Source organism: Leucoraja erinacea, chromosome 33, assembly GCF_028641065.1.
Source record: "Leucoraja erinacea ecotype New England chromosome 33, Leri_hhj_1, whole genome shotgun sequence".
In the NCBI taxonomy this organism is placed as follows: domain Eukaryota; kingdom Metazoa; phylum Chordata; class Chondrichthyes; order Rajiformes; family Rajidae; genus Leucoraja; species Leucoraja erinaceus.
Genome location: NC_073409.1, coordinates 12,183,028 through 12,199,507, shown reverse-complemented (window position 1 = coordinate 12,199,507; position 16,480 = coordinate 12,183,028). Strand labels below are relative to the sequence as shown.

At 38.6% G+C, this 16,480-nt stretch overlaps 1 protein-coding gene across 2 annotated transcripts in view; it reads right to left on the bottom strand.

The window, feature by feature from the left end:
• Window positions 1-16,480, bottom strand: part of dis3l (DIS3 like exosome 3'-5' exoribonuclease) — a 37,667-nt gene that overhangs the window by 611 nt on the left and 20,576 nt on the right. The window contains exons 6-16 of one of the 2 annotated variants that reach the window (XM_055661344.1): window positions 15,134-15,212; window positions 14,872-15,051; window positions 13,618-13,787; window positions 12,304-12,465; window positions 10,939-11,186; window positions 10,412-10,504; window positions 9,445-9,975; window positions 8,475-8,629; window positions 4,682-4,860; window positions 3,573-3,718; window positions 1,780-1,954 (exon numbers count right to left, since the gene is read on the bottom strand). In XM_055661344.1, coding sequence (XP_055517319.1) covers window positions 1,780-1,954; window positions 3,573-3,718; window positions 4,682-4,860; window positions 8,475-8,629; window positions 9,445-9,975; window positions 10,412-10,504; window positions 10,939-11,186; window positions 12,304-12,465; window positions 13,618-13,787; window positions 14,872-15,051; window positions 15,134-15,212 — 2,118 coding nt within the window. Of the gene's footprint in view, window positions 1-1,779; window positions 1,955-3,572; window positions 3,719-4,681; window positions 4,861-8,474; window positions 8,630-9,444; window positions 9,976-10,411; window positions 10,505-10,938; window positions 11,187-12,303; window positions 12,466-13,617; window positions 13,788-14,871; window positions 15,052-15,133; window positions 15,213-16,480 lie in introns of those variants that run through there. The other variant, XM_055661345.1, reaches the window with a different exon arrangement.

Below are 16,480 nucleotides of genomic sequence, written 5' to 3'. Positions count from 1 at the left end.
CTATTTGAGCACAAACGTTTACAAAAATTAAATGATATGTGTCAATTATCTTGTTTCTTGCTTATTAAAAATTGTAGAGACTAGGTTGTTGAGTTAAGACATTGCTCAAATAAGCTACAGCAATGATGGCAGGAAAATGTGCACAAACTCAGCACCTGAATGTTTGAACAAGTGAACAAAATCAGCTTCCTTCAATAGGGAATGAATGTGGACCATGCTAGGCACCCACTAAACTCCAATGGTTAATTATTAAATTGCATCAAAGATTGAATCCACTGGATGGAGAGCTTGGGGTGGAGGAACAGGGTACATGGCTGAATTGACAGGAGTGCTATGTGAGAGAAACAGCAAGGATGGTTGCATTTCTGTGGGTAACATGGTTTTATGATAGGAATTGGGAAATAATGTTTTTTTTTTATTTCAAGGATTAAAAACAGCAGGCTATTCAGGTCCTCCTGCATGCTTTGTTCTTCAGAAATGTAACTGATCTACCTTGTCCCACATTCACTTTCCCACCCTCTCCCCTTCAGTTTCCCTTGCTGGTTTAAAAATCCATCAATCTTTACTTCAAGGATTCAGTAAAACAGATTTTCTTCTCTTCATCAACTTGTTGCTTTAAACATAGCCTCTCAGTAGTCTGAAGAAGGGTTCTGACCTGAAGCATCACCTGTCTATTTCACTCCACAGATAATTCCTGGCCTCTGTTTTTCCCCCTAAAGATTCCAGCATCTGCAATCTCTTCCCTCCATCTCACATTTGAAGTTCTCCAAAGGATTAAGAAAGACTATTAAAAAAAAAAAAATCAAAACTGCTGATGTTGGAAATCTGAAGTAAAAATGAAAAATGCTGTAAACACTTTGCAGTCTGGCAGCATGTGAGAGAAGATATCAGATTCAGATTCAGATTCAATTTTAATTGTCATTGTCAGTGTACAGTACAGAGACAACGAAATGCATTTAGCATCTCCATTGAAGAGCGACATAGCAAACGATTTGAATAAAAAAAATAATAAGTGTCCCGGGGGGTGGGGGGGGTGGTGGTGATTGGCAGTCACCGAGGTACGTTGTTGAGTAGAGTGACAGCCGCTGGAAAGAAGCTGTTCCTCGACCTGCTGGTTCGGCAACGGAGAGACCTGTAGCGCCTCCCGGATGGTAGGAGGGTAAACAGTCCATGGTTGGGGTGAGAGCAGTTAATGTTCAAGGTTGATAACCCTCAATCATGAAAAGATTGCAGCAAGGGTGAGGAGGGTATTCCCCCATAGGGTGAGGAGAAGGTTGCCCAGTTTAGAGGTTCTGAGAAAAGTTAAAAATAAACAAAACGGGCAGGTCAGACCAGCTGTTGAAACCAAAAGGAAGGGATTCAAAAAGGATGTTAAATCAGGCAGTGGATGGGAAGTTTCATGTTACAAATGGGGAACATTGCAACAGAACAGTCCAGTTCTGATACAGAGAAAGCAAGTTGACTGAAATTGTTGAATTAAGTCCTGGAGGCTGCTAATTGCCTAGATGGAAGGCTTATGTTGGAACAGTGCAAGAAGTCACAGACAGATTAAAATAGGATGGAAAATTAAAGTGAATGGCAACTAACTGTCTGCTCAGAAAATCCCCGGTGAATGGAAGTGGTTTGCATTGTGGTCACTCACGTTGCCTTTATTGTTGGACATTGTGTATTTATATTTGATTTTTTTTTTTAAACTCAAGTGTTTAATATTTGCTCTTATTTTTGGAATTTAATTTGTGTAGTTTTGCCCAATTATATATGCATACATTGTATACTTACTGTGATGTGTTCAAAGAGAGAGAAGGTAATAGATTCCCCGCCAGCTGTAGTGGAGATAATTTTGTCTCTAAGGCGTCGGAGAGAGCCAGGTTTCCATTCACATGATCCGTCAGGCTGTGCTGTGATCACAAGTCCCTCTTTATTCTTTAGGAAAGCTGCAGCTTTTACACCATACCTAGGTTCATACACGGGGCACAATTTTATTTTCTATGAACTTACTTACATAGGTCGATTTGGTCTAAAATGAAATCTACAAAAATGGTACAGAGTAATGTAATTCAAATTAATTCAAATTAATGTCAGCTTTCAAATTATGTTTTTTAAATGATACTAGTGCAGTGCCAGTTTGGTGTGGATCATAGTTATGGGTGCATGTAAGGAAAACCTGACTGTTATTCTTGTCTATTAGCTAAATTACTTATACAGACATACTCTTCCACTGAAGGTCATCCAATTAATTGTGTCAAGCATGCTCTCATTTTCACCACTAATTAAAATAAATGGGCATTTATTTAATGTTATAATCACCGAAACTTTCACAGTTGATAAAGGACTGAAAGTATAGTTAATAGTTTCAGACAATTCTCAAGCCAATTTACAAAGGCTTAACTCTAATATGGCACTGAAAAAAATTACCTACATTTAATTGGTAAGTCCTATTGGTTCAGAAATAGATTATAGCTAAGGCATAAGACTATTTTCAAGCTAACCTTTGAAATGTCATGGCATCTTCTCTGTCCATTTGAGAAATCATGCAAGGCCTTGACCTAATGTCTCAATTGAAAGATGGCACCTTTGATACTATGTTGGGCGAGTGTTTGCTCATCCCTGTAGTAGAATCTACAACCTGTTTCCTACTTTCCATTGCAAGATAACAACATGGGACAATGGATCAAAGCACAATTACGTGGGTGCTAGATATCTGACACACAATCTGTATTTATGGAGAGAGACCGTCAACATTTCACAAATATGACCACAAATGTGTCATGTGCCTTGGTACTAAATGAACATATAATATATCTCTATCTGCTTTACAGTTGAAGCAAACAAAATGATTATTTTACAAACAAAATCAAGAAACCAGCTGCTGCCTATAAAACAGTAACAAAGTTTAATGACTTTTCAGTAGCTGTGGAATATACCGTGAAAGTTACTAAATAGAGCATTGTGATTGCTGCAAGCACTATTCTGCCATAAACATTTCTTGTAATCCATTGTATTTCCTTAATATTACAAGACAAAGAAACAAACCTTAGGGTTACGGAGGTTAAAAACAGAAAAGGCTAGGAAATCTCAGGCAAACTGGCAGCATCTGTGGAAAGAGAAACAGTCAATGTTTCAGTTCTATAAGTCTGTCCCAGAACTGAAATGTTGACTGCTCTTCTTTCCACAGACCTGACCTGCTCAGTTTTTCCAACATTTTGTTTTTGTTTCAGACTTCCATCTGAATGTTTTATTTTCACAGATCTACAGTGCTCTCCATAATGTTTGGGACAAAGACCCATCATTTATTCATTTGCCTCTGTACTCCACAATTTGAGATTTGTAATAGAAAAAAAATCATATGTGGACATTGTCAGATTTTAATAAAGGCCATTTTTAAACATTTTAGTTTCACCATGTAGAAATTACAGTGGTGTTTATACATAGTCCTCCCCCCTTTGTCTATGCAGTCTAAGCACTTTGAATTGCAAGTAGCTGAGAAATCTCAATTTGGGAACAATTATTATTGATATTTATCAAACTAAATTAAAATGATAATTAGATGTTCTGACTTCGGTGCAACTTACTTTGGTACAAATACCAGTACACCATTTGCTCGTATTGAATATATGATACCATCTGCTACGCAACGCTCATCAGAAGTGGAATCTTTATCCTTAAAGTACATGCACTGAAATAACTCTACGGATTGTTTCTGCACGCGCTGAGCAGCCTAAACAATGGGATAAGAATCTTAATTAGGCAATAGTATGCAATTCTGCAAACTGAAGTTATATAAAACATTGATTTTCAGACTTTGTGCAAGGCAGCTTTTTACAAATTGCCTCCGTAAGCCAAATAATCATTAACAGGCTTGCAGTAAAGAATAGCTTCCACCAAAAAGTACTGTCGAGACCTATAGAGGTGCTCCAGCTTCAGTCGCAGTTTAATTAAAAACAGCATTTGGCATAGTAATTTCAAAAGCAACATTATGCAAGATACCATTCACAAAATGTAATCTTTTTATTTAAAAACTAAGCAATCTTTTGTCAGGTCTTGAACAGGTTCCTTGTATTAAGGGTTAGTTCTTTTTCAAGCTTTCTTTCCTTCAGTAACGGGTTTCTGCCCAAGACCTTCCCTGAATGTTTTTGCAAATATCAAGCAATACTGCAGCATGTACAATAGCTGGGAACATATGAAGGGGTATAATCTCTAACAAAGCTTGATATCCACTTTTATTTTTGAAACATGTTCTCTTCCAAGTGCGATTAAACATTTTTCAAATATGCTGTTGCCAGATTAGACTGCTCTTCCTTTCTAGCTCGGACTGCATTTTTGCTTCCAGAGGTAATTTGATTACTTTCTCGCTGATAGAATTGGTAAAACTTCCAATTTTGAATGAAATTCTGGGAAACTTTTCCCGTGGATCTACTCTAGCTGCCCAAGCTTCAAATGTAGATGACAAGGATGGGAGGTCTGTAATAATGTGTTGCAACCCTTGTTGTCAAAGTCACCTTCTGACGAACTATCTGGAAGGTTTTTCCACCAAGTGCTGCCAGCACAAAATGATATTAGCAGAATCCGACAGTTCTTTGGCCATACTCCTTCCCTAATGAGAATGTAATGATACCTTTACATTTATGTTATGGTTTAAAATAAAATAATAAAAAGCCTACTGAGTTATTTCTGCACTCACCCTATTCTTCTTGTTGATATGATGACATAATTCTTCCAAATCCTTCTGGCTGAGCAATGGATTTTCAGGTTCCAATTTCTTATCTTTTAATAAAGCTGCCATTAATAGTCGATGGACTACTATGTCTGCATATCTTCTGATTGGAGATGTGAAATGAGTATATTTGTCCAGAGCAAGTCCTGTGATTTAAAAAACAAATGCAACATCTGTTGGGATGTACAAATAATCCAGACTTTGTCAATTTGGTTTCATAATAGAGATATAAATCAGCAGGTAGACACAAAATTCTGGAGTAACGCAGCGGGTCAGGCAGCATCTCTGGAGAGAAGGAATGAGTGAATAAATCAGCAACTTGGGGAGGTAAAATATCCTACTATTATTGGTGAGATTTTAAAGCCCTGACTTTATTTCCAATCTACCAACTCAATGTTTTGTCAAGGCCATCATCTAAGCCCTGGCTAACCCATTTGCATTATTTTTCTTAGTTCATCCTGCTATTGACTCACCAAATAAACTAGGAATCTCCCACCATGATTATGCAGCTCAACTAAAAGGTTAAAAAATCTAGTCTCCAGTTAGAAGCCAGCAATGTGTCTGAAAAATATTTTTCCTTCACAAAGGAGAAGTGTATGTTACAAGTGATTGTATAGAGAGCAGATTTAAAAACATTAAAAGTCACACAACTTTAAGCCTGATGTGTAACAAAGGAACCACTCTTCTTCCCTGCAGTTTCAGTGAAACGTTATTGATTTTAAGAAGTTTTTCCCCCAATCAACTTGATGTCACGTGTAGTTGATGTAAAGGTATACAACGTTTTAAAAATGAAAAACTTTCAGTTGTAGAATTCCTTCGATAAGCCCAAGACTTTATAAAGTATTTTACAGTCGATAGGTAGGCCCACTGTTGCAATACTCAAAATATATTGATTATAAAATACATTTCTCCTCTGATCTCTTCTTAAACCATCGGCTGTCTGAGGGCCATTCTATACGCACTATTGATCTAATGCCTTGCCCAAGAGTCCATTCTTTACGAATAAGCCTGGATGAAATGTGCCTCACCAGCTTTCTCCTCAAGAGAGATCACTGGAAGTGTACATGATCAAGTCTGTGCCCTTGAGATAAAGATAAGTATTTATTCAGGAGCACAGAATCCAACAGTAACACCTGATGATATAACTCTAGCTCATCATCAGCAGTTCAGCACATCCCAAATCCAAGATGTCTTTAATCTCTTCACTCTCCTTTACTCTTAGGATTTTATAAATAGTAAAATAGAGTATTATCTTGAAATGTAAGAAGGAACTGGCCTGATTTAAATTATTGTTGATAATCTGACAAGAAAATGGAAAAATCATTTAAGGGAAAGTCATTCCAGACACCTCCCATTAGAAGCTGTTGGCCCACTGAGTCCACGTCAGCACCCAGTCATCCCTTCAACCCTTGCAGTAGCCAATTTGCCTCCCAACCAGCATGTTTTTGCAATGTGGGATGAAACCGGAGAACCCAGAGGAAAGCCACGTGGCCACAGGGATGAATGTGCAAATTACACACTGTATCAAACCAGTTCATAGGAGCTGTGAGAAAGGTGTACAGTCCGATTGACTTACCCTAGTATTCCAACCAACATAAGGAAATGGGAGGAGTAGGCCACTCGGCCCCTTTAGCCTCTACCACCTTCCAATATGATCATGCCTGATCCTGGCTGACTTCACCACATTGATGTTAGCTCCTCAATTCCTTGATCTTTCAAATAATTGTCATGGCCCTGTCCCAAGGTACGAGTTAATTCCAAGAGTTCTCCCGAGTTTGCCCTGATTCGAACTCGGAGATTTACGGTAATGGCCGCTCGTCGGTACTCGGGGCTCTCCTGGACATTTTTCAACATGTTGAAAAATCTTCACGAGTCTTCCCGAGCTTACCTGCTGTTAGCGTTATGAGCCGCTAAGAGACGTCCCCGAGCTCCGACATACCAGCTACGTTCATTCTCCGTGCTTACCACGAGTGATTTTTTAAAAACTCGGGAGAGCTCTTGGAATGAACTCGTACCGTGGGACAGGGCAATTTGTCTCTTCCTTAAATATACCTAATGACATGGAACCACCTTTCTTAAGGGTTGGGAATCCCAGAGATTCTCCACTCTCCGAGAGAAGTTGTTTCTATGCTAGCTAATTTTGAGAAAGCAGGAACTCTGCAGAAGGGTTGGGAGAATGGACAGAGAAGTGGCAGATGGAATATAGTGTAGCAAAGTGTGGTCATGCATTTTGGTTGTAGGTATAAAGGCGTAGACTATTTTCTAAATGGAGATGGAATTCAGAAATTGGAGGTACATAGGGACTTGCGAGTGCAGGATTTCCAAAAAGTTAATCTGCAAGTTGAATCAATAGTAAAGAAAGCAAACTCAATGCTAGCATTTATTTCAAGAGGACTAGTATACAAAAACAAGGATGTAATGTTGAGGCTGTATAAGGCGCTGTTAAGGCCGCATTTGGAATTTTGTGAGCAATTTTGGGCACCATATCTAAGGAAGGTTGTGCTGGCTCTGGAGAAGGTCTAGAGGAGGTTTATAAGAATGAATTTTTATTTTGTTACTTGGTTCCAATGGATTATGAGTAATATTATTGGTACTGTATGTGAAAATAAAACATTATGAACATCATCAATGGTATTAAGAGGACATTAATCAGTCTTACTTTTGGCCCCAATCAATATTGTTTTTAAAAATCCATAGTGGGGCCTTGACTCAGCGTTTCAGCAGCACCACCTGGCAAAGCTTCTGCTGCACGACTATCACCATTGCATTTGAATCCCATGGCCTCACGTTCTCATTACTTCCTCTAATAGATCTCAGTGAGTGAGAGCAAGTGAGATAGAGAGAGCAAGCAAGGGAGGGAACGGAGGAGGGAGCGTTCGAGAGCTATGTGCACTGCAATCTCATGAGATTTGTAAACTTTCAAATCCTCCCTCTTATACTTTTCCAATTCCACTGGCACATAACGGTGATCATGGTCATGCCCAAAATTAAACCTTTCTGCCTCTATCCTGATTTATTTCTTAAAAATTAACCTCCTTGACCAAACAATTTGGACATCTGCGCTAACTTCTTATCATATTGTTCAACTGTCAAATATCAACTGTTAAAGTTTCCTTAAATAATTTCTGTTTTATTATGTCCCAATAACCAAATTATTGTAAATTAATCAAATAAAAAGCCCCATAAGATGTACACATTAAAAATGATTTTTCAAAACAACTTTTTAATTAATTGTGTGTTCATTGCAAATATACAATCTAATGCAGTTTTGAAATCGTGATTCCCATGTTAGCATGGAAAACCTGTCAGACAACTCACAGGCATCTGCAATGCAGTGTTAGGCACAAGCACTGACTAATGCAGCCTGAACACTGCATAACACAGGCTTAATGGAATGAATGCTGCAGTGAATGTGTGGGTGTTTTGGGAGAAAACAATAATCTTATTTCACTGCCAATGCACGTACCAATGGTGTGAATATTCAACATTTTAAGATGACCTTTCACAAGGAAGAAATATTCTGAAAATAATTATGAATATCTTTTTTCCAGGCATTATTTAAAAGATATAAAAATATCCTGTTATAACTGAACTTAATTAATGTTCAGATATGGGAGCCTTGTAAAGGAAAAATCATAAGGGAAATCAGCACAGTTGTTGCAAAATGAAGCCCTCAACAAGTTCCACAATGTAATATCATACTATTACATTGCTTTTATCTACTCCACAATCTGACAAAAATATATATAATATTGTTTACCGTAATGATAAAAGAGATCCTCTGAACAGGAGCCAGTAGAAAAATAAAGGGCATTGGACATTGCCTGCGTGGCCATGGATCGCAAGAGTTTATTCACCAGAGGATCACCTGGATCTTCTGCCATGTCCAGTGAATCTGCCAGAGCTTTGTTGGAGCTAAAAATTACCAATGTAAATTTTAAAAATGAGTATTGTTTTTTATTACAAACATCTGTGAACACAAAGAAGAATCGGAAAGATAGAAATCAGAAAAACTCCTACTCCAAATTAATTCTTTACCGGATCCCAGAACTGTGGTCCACTCTTCACTTCCCCTCACCAAATTTTCTTAATATAACTTAAAAATTAAATTTCATCCAATTGTTATGAATTGGACAACCTAATGGCCAAAAGCACAGTTCAGGTTTTTCCAGAAGTAACATTTCTGTAAAATATGCTCAGGATTTTCTACCTCTTCCTAAATGCAACCAAGGGACGATGGTTAAATCAGTCTTATTTTTCTTTATTTGTTTTTTCTGGATATAGATGCTGTTGGAATAGCCAGCGTTTATGCCAGTCTTTAATTGCCCCTGAAAGAGTGAGTTGCGCTCCTGGATACTGTAATCCTTCTGGTGAAATTGCTTCACAATGCTGTTGGACAGAGCAATCTGGGATTCAAACTCAATGAAAGGACACTGGAATGTTTTCAGGTCAGAACGGTGCTCAAATTTGAGGGAAACCTGTAGATGGCAGTGTTTCCATGCAACTGCTTCTCCCGTCTTTGGTGCTACAGGGTTACAGAAATACTGGCAGAGTAGTGTATGTGAATTATTGCAGTGCAGTTTGTAGATGGCAAAAATGATAGGCTGTTAACGGGCTAGGCATTGACTCAAAGCACGAGGATTTCATTGACATAAGAAACCAAGAGTTACTGTATGATCCTTCTCCATAAATGAAAACATGCAAACTGACACTTCCTATCCATACCTTACCGTGTGTCTATTTTGAATCTCTTTGCCTTTGCACACTCAATCAGTGCAGTGAAGGACTCCTGTCTTGGTGGAGGATGGCATCGTAGCAAGCCTTGGTGAGGCAAGTTCTCAGTAATTTTCTTTGCCACCCAGTGGTTTGCCATAATCATGCATTCTGCTACAGTCTCATGCACCTCCAGGGGTTGTTTGGGCACCAGGTCACTGATGTTCTTCTTCTCATCTAACTGTACTCGGATTTCAATTCCCTCCAACTCTAGGCCACCTTCAAGGGAGCGCTTTGTCCGGGTGCGACGAGCTATTTCAGTCAGCTTCTCCACTGCCCATATCAAGTCATTCAACCGTCTACATTTCTCTTTCTCTTCAAGCCCTTTGAGCTCAGGGATATCCACAACATTGCGATCCCCATCCAACAAGGCTTGAGCTGCTTCATAGAATATCTTGTAAGTAGACCTTATAATGGTTCGTCCAAACCACACTTTAAGGACTTCATAATTAGTTTTATCTAATTCCCATAACACACTGATTGCATACCTTAAAAAGACAATGAATATGAACAATTAGCTTGCAGCTTGAAAGATGAATTACAACTACAAATACCGTGCAGTAAATTAATGACAAATTAAGAATGAATCAGGCATTCTAGCATAGTTAAAAGGTGGCCGAAATCCTGCTGATGTTTAACAATGGTGCCACAATTCCTTCCTACAGCAGGTTTGTGATGGCAACAGTTCAGTGGAAGCAGTGAATAAAAGTCTGACACCATCTTCTGTAGGAGAGGGATAAAATGAACAAACAATAATTTGATTGAGCATCCTTAGCCTCCTCTCCAGAATTACAATGAAATGTAGTTACAAAGTTCCAGCATTAAAATATGCGATGCTTCCTGCTTCCTCTCCCTGGGCAAAAATATAAATCCATCCTTCCTTTGTAAAAAATGAGATTGGCTTCAGGTATCATTGAGACTCACCTGTCAGCACCCCCAAGTAAAGAACATCGATCAGCGCTAAGGATGGCAGGTAACATGTCATAGCGTCTGTCTGCTAAATAACAAGTTGTTGCCCTGTAAAGAAAGTAGTTTGCATCAATATTAATTTTGCGGCCAAAATGTATAACAACTTTGCTGAAAAATACTTTTTAATGGTCACATTGACATAACCCAAGAACAGGATCTTGTGGCAGATGCTCAATACACTTTCATTGTAAATTTGTATATCAAAAGCAATATCCCCGTCTACAGCCTGCTGCATTCAGGCCTGAGATCTGAAGCTGTCCAGACCCAGCTGCTTCCTTTGCTTCCCACCAGTAACATTATCAGCGTGACCCAGAATGGCTGTTTTACATCCCAGAAAAAAAAAGTTATAGAAATTCCAAAAACATTTCCTATAAGTAAATTATCTTTTATTATAAGGAGTACTTTGAATGACAATTATTCCTCCTAGGTTTATTTCAGCTTCGATCATTTGAGCTTTTATTCTGATTTTTATTTTGCCATACCTCGATCTAGCCTCCAGATCTGTGTACGAATTTAATTTGACGAAGTGTGTGACATCTGCAATATGAACGCCCAGCTCCAAATTTTCATTTGCTAATTTGCGAACAGACAGTGCATCATCCACGTCTTCACAGTCCTTGGGGTCGATGCTGAAGACCAGGTGAGTGTTTCTTAAATCCACTCGCCTGCCTTGCTCCTCTGCATCAACCTTCCAGGGATTCTCAGGAGTGTTCACTGGTATTTCACGCAGCTGAAAAATTAGAGAAAACAAGCTGAAATATTTAGATTGGTTTTTATACCTTTATATCCGAACAATATTTTTCTGTTAAAAATTAAGACAGAAATACTTTCCCTGGAAAAGTTACTGGAATGAAGGAAAGATGGACCTTCAGTATCCCTTCTAAGGGATTAGAAGAGAGGATAACTGCCCTTCAGTTTTTGCTCTTCCCCAGATATAGTGCCTGACATTGGTAAATTCACTACTGTGAACTGTGGAGATAAAAATAAACGCATTGAGCCATAGGCAGCAATTTATAACACCACTTCTAAACTGCTAATGTGGATGTATGGTTTTTCTCCAGGACACAAATTTGCCACAACTATATTCTGAGACTTGAACGTTCTCTCGTGAATTTTCTTAAAGGCTTCAAAAGGCACAAAGACTAGCATGTTTCACAGCAAGTTATTTTCTTTTTTCTAAATATTGCTTTTTTCCTCAAAGTGCTGGAGGAACTCAACAGGTCTGAGAGCATCTGTAGAGGGAATGGTCACCTCTTGGATCAGACTGGAAGGTCCAAATCCGATGTCGTCAGTCCATTCCCTCCATAGATGTTGTCTGACCTGCTGATATTCCAGCGTCTACCGTTCACTGTATCTCTACAAATTAGTGATATAAATGACGAGTGTGTTTCTGATTGTGGCTGTCAATAATCAGGTATCAGCCAGACATCAGTAGAAACTCCACAGAACCCATATTAGCATCTTCACAATGAGGCAGACAGAACCTTGTTTAGAGATGGACTCTCCAACAGTGTTGCATACTCTTAGAAATGGGTGAAGTATTAGTCCAGATTTAACATTCATTAAATTGGAGGGTTTGAATGTGATGCTGAAACAGAGTTCTACAAATGAGTTAAGCTGATTCGCAACTTAACATACAAATATTTTTAGCGTTTAATAAATTGATAAGCTCCTTCAACACAGAAATCACTATACCTAAACACAATCTCAGCATTTTTGTGCCATCAATAATTTCCTTTGTCATACATTTCAAAACTGGATAAAATCACATGTACAATTCAACGGTTTACAACAATAATTAAGGAATCACATCTCTTACATCACGTACAGTGAACACTAAGATTTACCTGGGCTTCAGAGAAAGGGCCAATTGAAATGCCGTTTTCAACAAGAATAGCTGCAATTTCTGTCTCTAAATCACCAGCTCTTCCAAGAACCTTCACAAAATGTCCATTGGGATAAAGAGATGTAGAATCCCAGGAATCAATTCGTACAATAATTCGGAAATTCTATGTGATTGGGAAATAAAAATGATTAAGTATCCTGTATGAGGCCATTACAGCACTGCCAGGTTCATTCTTTTATGTAAGCATATGATTTAAACAGAGTGCAGCAACTTGTTTTATTGCACTTCAATGCAGGTGCTTTTTTGCTTGATTAAAATTTCTAAAACACGAGTCTCAGCTGTATTTTATATTTGGGTTTGATATAAAGAAAGAAAACATTAGGAATCACACATTAGTTTTACACTTCACATAAAATTAGTTCCTTGTGTTTTCAAAATTTAAATTATGTTAGTCCACTAAACACATATTAAAAATAAGTGAAATTTAAATGTTTTGTCTTATCTCAGGAGTTCAACATAACCAAATGGAAAATAGATAAAACAATTATTTAGTCAGAGGATGGTGAATCTATGGAATTCTTTGCCACAGAAGGCTGTGGAGGCCAAGTCAGTGGATATATTTAAGGTAGATATCGATAGATTCTTGATTTGTACAGGTGTCAGATGTTATGGGGAGAAGGCAGGAGAATGGGGTTAGGAGGGAGAGATAGATCAGTTATGATTGAATGGCAGAGTAGACTTGAAGGGCCAAATGGCTTAATTCTGTTCCAATCACTTATGATTCACTTGAATGCTCAAGATTGGTATAGAGATTAATTTATGGGAAATAATTTATTTTTTAATGTCCACAATTAAGTGAATGGAATAAAGCACAATCCCTGAGACTATGACCAGATGGTGTTGGAGATTTAGTTGCATTGTGCATTGTGTTGGTTCTTCTCAGCTGGTTCGGTGTAAAAAGTGCTACATCAGACTTAACAACCTAGTGTTAGAAAGACAAAAGTAAACCAGCACTCCTGGCTGAGATTTCTATCCACTGCTCCACATCAGGAAGTATACACATCTGGATCAGCAGTGAGCTATGAAAATGATCGTTTGGTTTGTTGGGGCTGTGAGTAAACCAAATATGAACAAAAAGTTAAAAAACCAAGGACTATCGTAGAATTAGAAAACGAGCATTAAAGAACATCAATTCTAAGGAGTGGAATTTAGAATGACTCAGTCTACGAAAATTATGCAGATATGGTCTTCACAATGTTCATAAAACATTATAAATTATATTACTTTTTTAAAAGAGTAAATTTATGACATTTACCTGCAGTGATTCAGCTTGTTGAGTGCTGATCCTTATTTTAGGAATTCTGTAATCCCAAGGCGTAACTAGGATCTTCCGAACATTTTTACCCTGAGATTGTATGTCTTCTTTGGGCGGAAAGGTCACAACATAATCTCGCCAATTGCGCTGAATAATGCCAACAACTTTACCTATAAAAAAAAGATACTTAGTCTGAATCCGTTAATTTGTTTTTGCCTCATATTGTTAATATTCATTAAAACAAAAAAAAGAATGATCTCATGTATAATGTGATTTAACTATAGAACTTACAACCTGGTCCAACCCCTTCACCCGTCCCTGTTATACAGTGCCCTCCATAATGTTTGGGACAAAGACCCATCGTTTATTTATTTGCCTCTGTGCTCCACAATTTGAGATTTGTAATAGAAAAAAAAATCAAATGTGGTTAAAGTGCAAATTGTCAGATTTTATAAAAGGCTATTTTTTATGCATTTTGGTTTCACCATATAGAAATTAGAGCTGTGTTTGCCCTCACCCCCCCTCCCCCACCCACACACACACCACCCCTCCCCCACCCACCCATCCCCCCCCACCCCCTCCTCCCCCTCCCACATCCTCCCTCCCCCCTCCCATATCCTCTCTCTCCCCCCCTCCCACATCCTCCCTCCCCCCCCCCCCCATCCTCTCTCCACCGCACACCCCCCTCCCTCCCACACCCCCTCCTCCCACCCCCCACCCACACGCCGCTCCGCTCCACCCCACGCACCCGCCCACCCCCACACACCCACCCCTCCCCCTCTCCTACACTCCCCGACCACAAACACCCCCACCCCACCCAAGGTTAGGATCAATCCTGGATGCTGGAGCTGTGAGCTTTCTTGAATGTGAATGTGTTAACCATTCAGAACATAGATGGATGAAGACATTTCTTCTCAGTGTGATGGGTCTTTGGAATTCTCTGCCCAAGAGGACCCTGGAGGCTCAGTCACTGAGTTTATTCAAATTACAGATCAATAGATTTTTGGACTAAGAAATATTAGATTAATGCAATAAAATGGATCTGAGATAAACGACACCATGATCTTATTGAATAGGTTGTACAGGCACATGGTTCGAATGGCCTATTTATGCATTTCTTTTTTATGTCTTTATAAGAAACGACTGCTTATATACATGATTGAGCAGGGAAAAGAAAACTAAAGCAATTAAAAAAAAATGTCCAAAGATAATACTTAAAAGATTTGGTTGCGTGTTTTACCATTAAGCTCATACCTGTAGGCATTGGCTCAGTTTCGGTTTCCTCGGTGGCTTTCTCCTCAGATTCATTCTCACACAGTATTGAAGCTCTTCCTTTCCATTCATTCCTTGGCAGTAACTCAACAGCTACCACATCTCCCTCGATAGCACGATTTCGAGTCTTTGTGCCACAGATAAGTATATCTGTTTCCAGTTCTAAGAGACACAAACAACACACTTATACAAACAAATCAATTTTGGCAAAAATCTTTATTTTAAAAAAGATAAAAAAAGTTACCTGATCTTTTATTAGGTAATCCCTGAATGCGAACAAAGGCTTCCAACTGAGATCTGTGCTTGTTGACATTTAAAATACCCTAAGAACAGAAAGAAATCTGCTAATATTTACATTAAATGCAAGAGAATTGAGAAACAGTGGAATTATTTTCCAGCACAAATTTCACTGTTTGCTGTGTCATTTGCATTTTTTCAATATTATAGACGAAAAGAAAAACTGACTGGAAGTATTTAATTTAATACATTGCTGAAACTCAGTTAACATTAGCAGACAAATATTCACTTGGGATAGTTTTTGTGATCTCATCTTTTTTCAACCATTTTGATACTGTTAGATGTTGTAAATTGTAAAATACATGCTGGCTACATGCTATTCTACACTCCCAATTTATATATCAAATGCAGCTACTTATTAAATGACATTAAAGACTAAACCATTAAAGACAATAAGGCAATGCGATCAGCTTCTGTGCAAAGTTGTTGAGCTGCACAGAGTTCATCGTATGTCAGTCATGGGCGGAGGTCCTTCGGCCCAGAGTCCATATCAACCATCTGTACAAATTTCTTTCATAACACAAGAGGACAATAAAATAGAAGATGACAATAAAATAGAAGCCATCAGACTCTTCAAGTCTTCCCCCCACCCCCTCTTAATTAATAGGATTATGGATGATCTACACAAGCCTCAATTCGTCTTCTGTGCCATTTCTCCACACTCTATTTTTCGATCTTATAAATATTTACCTATATCCATTTTAAATGCTTCTAATGATCCAGTTCTCACACTCGCCAAAGCAGTGAATTCCAGAGATTCAACTCCCTCAGCAAGAAGTAGTATCTACAGACCTCAGTTTTAAACGACCAGCTCCTTATCTTGGAGTCAATGTCCCTCGTTTAAGCTCTCCCACAGGTGGAATCAGACTAATATCTAAAGTAGGGTTTCGGTCCGAAACGTTGCCTATTTCCTTCGCTCCATAGATGCTGCTGCACCCGCTGAGTTTCTCCAGCTTTTTTGTATAACCAGACTAATATCTATCCTGTCAAGCCATCTTGGAATGTTATATGTTTGAATGAGGTCACTCCTCATTCTTCTAAACTCCAAGGAATATACGCCCAAACTACTCTCTCTTGGTAGGGTATCTCTCTCATCCTAGGAAGTAGAAAAATGCGACTATATATTTTTTGTAGGCACTTCCCACATTTCCATCAACCTGCCTTTCCTTTCCCCAGATTTTACCACCCACATATTCTAAGAGCAGCTTACAGTGATCAAGTAACCTACCAACGTGCTTGTCTTTGGGAGGAAACCAGAGCACCTGAAAGGAACTCACATGGTCACAGGAAGACC